Genomic DNA, 5118 nt, shown 5'->3' with positions numbered 1-5118 from the left:
TATTTTCAACAATAAATACTTTATATTAAAAAACATAACATAATTTGAATAAAACTAAAATCAGGCTCTTAAAAATTGTTTTAGATATTATATAACAAAATATGGTTAAAAAAATATGCATCAACAAAATGAATTATAGGAAAGAATATAGTAATATCAATATATTAGTAAATGAGAAAGGATATACCTATTGCAGTGGACGTCACGAAAACAAATAAATAAATATAATGATTTATGCAAAAATAATTGTTAAATGTTATTTCCATTCCCTTGGCTTGATAGTTGATCCCTTCTCTGCCTATAAAACTGCAAATCCATCAAAATCCCAAATTTTAGGGTTTCCGTGTCCAATCCAAGGGCTTCGCTTATGAAGGTAATTACTCTAAATCATAGATCCTGTTCTTTTTTTCTCTCTCTCATTCAATTTTTTTGATTGCTTATTTATTGGTTTGTGTAAAAAAATAACAGTTTTTTTATTTATTTATTTTTTAGTATTTTTTGATTCTTTGTTTTGGAGTTCGTGAATTCTCATTTGTTTTGTTGCTTCAATCACAATTAATTTTAAGTGAATTTCGATCTCCATGTCCAGATTTAGAGAAAAGGGTTGAAAGTGATCATGGATTTGGGAAACGAATACGTGGAAGAGAACGAAGTGAATCATGATGAAAATGGAAACGGTGGTTCTTACGGTAACGATAAATTTGACTTGGGTTTCGAGGGAAATTCGGATGTCAACGGATTGGATCGAAAGGGAACGGGTGTTGAAGTTGAAGTAGGTAGTGGGGAAGGCGAGAATTCCAAAGGGACACCGACAAAGGGGTTTGGGTTGAGGAAATGGAAGAGAATTAGGAGGAATGTTGTTAAGGATCCGAATTCAAGTGTTGATTCAGGTAAAGCGTTGAAGAGGGGTTTGTCTGGTAATGCCAATTTGAGTGAAAATCAGCCTTTTCTGCGTGATGTTAAGGAGAGAAGTGACGGATCTTCGAATATGTTTGGGAATGTAGTGTTTTCTGATGGCAATGTGATCCATGGTTCGAGTTCGGATTCTAGATATGCACATGGATCTGGTTTTGTTGTTGGGACTGATTCTGAGAATAGTGAGGATCGAAGTAGCAAGTCTTCTACGGCGGCAAGTGAGCCCAAGTTAAGGCTCGAGAAAAGCCGTAGCAGGAATGTTAATTCAAAGCATTTAGCAAACTCGGCTCAACGAGTTCAACAGGGAAAGGGACGGACTGAAAGCAGTAAGAAGCCGGGAGAAGGTGGAAGAGTCAAAATTGAGAAGGAAAATTCTTTTTCTAGTTTGGAATCTGATTCAAGAAGCTCCAACTTCAGGCAAGGTGTTTTTACTGTTACTAGTAATGGGAAACACAGTGGCAGGCCAAATGTTTATGATGGAATTAATAGTGGTGAAGCACACACTAATGAACATTTCACTGAGGGAGTTGAAGCTAGTTATGGAAATGAAAACCTTGTTGAAGATGAAGAAGATCTTCTACCAGAGAACTTAGCTACAAAATTGTCTTGGGATGTTACGGAAGAAAAAAGTGTGAACAACCAATCTTCAGCCATTGAAGATCCCTTAATTGAATCCATTAGTAGTCTCCAGGCTGTCCAGGAGGCACTTCAAGAAGGTTTGTCTTTTCTACTTTTTTAGGACGTTTAATTTTTTTTGAATCTTTCTTTGTGCATCTTGCCATTTTGCTACTGAGATTATTATGTTTCTTGTTTTTATAATCCTCGAGAAAATTTATGTTACATTTACTGCCTTATTAGCAGTTTCTTTACTGTTGAATTCTGCTGTATGACTCAATTCAACTGTCAATAAAGCTGCTAACTTGGAAGATATCAATGCATGATATGTCCTAAAATTAACCAAACAAAATTAACTTTTTAAACAAGTTTTTATTTTCCAAAATTAACTTGGAAGATTCTACAGGTTTGAATTCTGGTTTGAATCCCTAACTTTTTAAACCTTGTGATTTTTTATTTTCTAAAATTAACCAAACAAAATTGTTGAGTTGGTTCTGTTTAATCAGTTTGGTTTGGTTCCTTGAGCACCCCAGCACCTGTAGGGTCTTATTGCATAAAGGAGTTTGTTTCTTGATGGAAAACAAAGTTCTCTATTTACATTTAGTAGCAGTTGCAAGTTTTTGGTATAACTTTGGACATTCCGATTGTACATATTTCACTAATATAATACTTTTTACATATTACCTTATTGATGCATAGCCTATGGGTCTGAATATGTTGTGAACGAAATCATTGAATGATCATATTCTGTTTCCTTATACTTTTTATTCTTTTGAACCCCTTTTAAACTTCTTGATTGTTTTATTATAGAACCTTAAAAACCTGATGGTCTACAGGTCTAGTCTCCTGTGTAAGCATTCTTGATTAATCAAATAACCTCATAATAAGTTTAGAAACTGTTGTCCTCTTGCATATGTAGCACACTGCTGGGTGATGAATAGATTGAAATGAACCTGTTGGAAAACTTCTCCAGCAATTTTTTTCTCTATATGAAATGTTAAATATTATAAATGATTAAGATGGATGTAATTGTTGCATTTTGGATTTGCATGTAAGTTGTGGAGGTTAAGTTGTATTTAAATCAAGTGATTCACCAGGCTAAATTTATTTTTTAATTTCATGGATTGCCTTGACTAAAATGTCAGTATGTGCTGGCATTGACCATTTCCCAGTGGGTGGGCTGTCTTATGGTTAAGTGTCTTGATTTTGAGCCTGTCATAGCTAATGTAATTGGTGCGTTTTTAATGAAATTTTTGAATATATTATTCTCTCTTCGTGAAGATTTTTGAATGGTTCTTCAATTGGATTTCATCTTTATTGAGAAAAGCAAGAATTTAAATTACAAAATATAATCTGTGAGTAGGAACTTGTCCAGTGATTTGTTGTATATTTTGTATTAAATTTGATTGTGCAAGCTTACCTGCATATTGTAATGTTATTGTAGTTAGATTGTCTTCCATAAATTTGTTTTGAGAGTCTAAAACTTAACTTTTGCAGTTCTGCTTCACAGTTTACTTGTGTTTTCTGATAAAGCTTTGTTCTTTGTTTTAGTAGGACTACCATACATATTTATTAATGCTCCGTTCATTTCAAATCTAACTTGTTTGTCTTGGTACTGTGATATTGTTTGTTGGTTATCTATTCAGGATCTGTTTCCTCTAAAGTGACCAATCCACTTTAGAGGGTAAAGTAATCTCAGTCATTGATGAGAAAAACCAACCATCAATATTGCACATGCATGCATAACAAATCATCTGTGTTGGAAATTGGAATTTTCTACTATTGATTTTTTCATTAACAATTGAAATTACTTACTTTTACTCTTACTTTCTTTAGTATGAATCCTAGATCAGCTAATTTTTCTTGCTCCTAATAGTCTTGAGCCAACTACTGGAAACACTAATGGGAGATAGGTTATCGGCCATTTAAGCTACTTTCTACTATTCTACTTCCCTATCCTATCTACATGATTATTATTTACTGGAACAGAAAATGCTATTTTCTACTTATTAATATTATAAATTTATGGTTTACTGAAACGATTAATGACAGTCTGTATTATAAGCTCCTCTTAATCTATTATAGAGTTTGTTTTTTGACGCTGAAGTTGTTTATTTGCATCTTAATGAGAAACAACAATTATTTTGTCGCATAACTTTTATTGTTATGATGAGTTTCCTTCTTTTCTGTAAAAGTGATCTTTAATGGAAGAATGAAATATGGCATGTGCTATTGCTGATGACCAATCTACATGTACTCTCTTGCAGAACTCCAAAAATTCAGGGAGATTGAGGTTGAAGCCATTTCACCAGATGATGACTCAGCCAAGTGTAGCAGTGCATCTGCTGGTATTACTACTTTTCATGTTGGACATAATAAGTCAAGCCAATCTGTTCAGTCTGGTGCAGAAGAAATTAAACAAACTGCTTCAAGTTCCTTGGATCCTCAGGTATTGAGCCTGACACAAAATATAAATATTTTGGAAAGCAAGTTGGAGGAATTACAGGGTGAGCTTGCTCTGAAGGACTCCAGGATTGCTGAACTCGAAACATCCTTGAGTAGTGGTAAGATTTCTAGGGAAGAATCTGCTAGCACCGCAGGTTTGTCGGACAAAAAATGTAAAGGGGTTGAGTCTGAGCTGGAGGCCCTTTTTATGCTAAAGATTGAAGCTGAGGTTGAATACCTAGCCATCTCAAAGGTAATGCAGAACTTGAAGGATGGGGCAAGTTTGCAACAGACATTATTGGAAGAACAAGAGAAACTTTCTGAAAGTCAAGCGCAGGTTCTTGACAAAGTTGTAGATGCAGAGAGTAAGGCTTCAGTGCTGAAGAACAAAGCAGAAGAGTTGGAAAAATATTGTGGTGATAGTGTAGTAGTTGAGGAGTCTTTTGTGCTGCAGAGAAGAGTATGTAAGGTGACATTTTATCTTTTCATACAGTTTATGTTTTTAGTTTTGTTCTTTTGGCTTTTCATGTCACAGTTATCACCCAATTCTGGGATGGTTGTACCCACTTAGGTCTGCAAAATTAGGTCCACTTTGTGCAATCTCAAGTTTTTTTTTCTCCCTGATCTTTGAATGTAAAATTTCGATGTTATATAAAACTCTGACCCTTCTTTCTCTGGGTAGGGGGAGAGCGTGCATTTGCTCTCTTTGTTTTAATATCATTTTGTCCACAGCCCCTTGTAATTTGGGCTTGGCAAAACAATTGTAATTGTTAGTTTTGTTTTCCCGAGCATAATTTTAATATACAGTTATTTGATTAAAATTTATTTTAGTTATTATTTTTAAAGTAATTATTATAAAAATACCATCGTTATCATACATAGTAATTAGATACAAAAGTAAAAAATCATTGCGGTGTTGCGCATGTTTTAATTTAAGTTTAAGGGACTTTTTTTTTGCTCTTGGTTTTCACACTAACTCAAAGTTAACAATAAAGGTCTAATTTACACTGGACGAGGTTTTCACCAGTCTAAGTAATATTTTTCCTCTTAGATTGTAAGGACTAAGGTGCTTCAATCATTCTTCTTCCATGTCCCTTTGCAAATAAATGTTGCCAATGATTACCCCACTATTAATTTTCACTT

At 34.1% G+C, this 5118-nt stretch overlaps 1 protein-coding gene across 1 annotated transcript; it reads left to right on the top strand.

Moving 5' to 3' along the window:
• The first annotated feature begins 216 nt into the window (after positions 1-216).
• LOC109806071 (WPP domain-interacting protein 2) lies at positions 217-4796 on the top strand. Its single transcript, XM_020368419.3, has 3 exons — positions 217-373; positions 590-1631; positions 3798-4796. Exons 2-3 carry the CDS (start codon positions 617-619, stop codon positions 4544-4546), a joined length of 1764 nt encoding a protein of 587 aa, XP_020224008.2. The 5' UTR covers positions 217-373; positions 590-616; the 3' UTR covers positions 4547-4796.
• The last annotated feature ends 322 nt before the right edge of the window (positions 4797-5118 follow it).

Source organism: Cajanus cajan, chromosome 10 (assembly GCF_000230855.2).
Source record: "Cajanus cajan strain Asha chromosome 10, NIPB_CcT2T_4, whole genome shotgun sequence".
In the NCBI taxonomy this organism is placed as follows: Eukaryota; Viridiplantae; Streptophyta; class Magnoliopsida; order Fabales; family Fabaceae; genus Cajanus; species Cajanus cajan.
The sequence above is the reverse complement of the archived record's forward strand: the minus strand, read 5'-3'. Positions and strand labels throughout refer to the sequence as shown.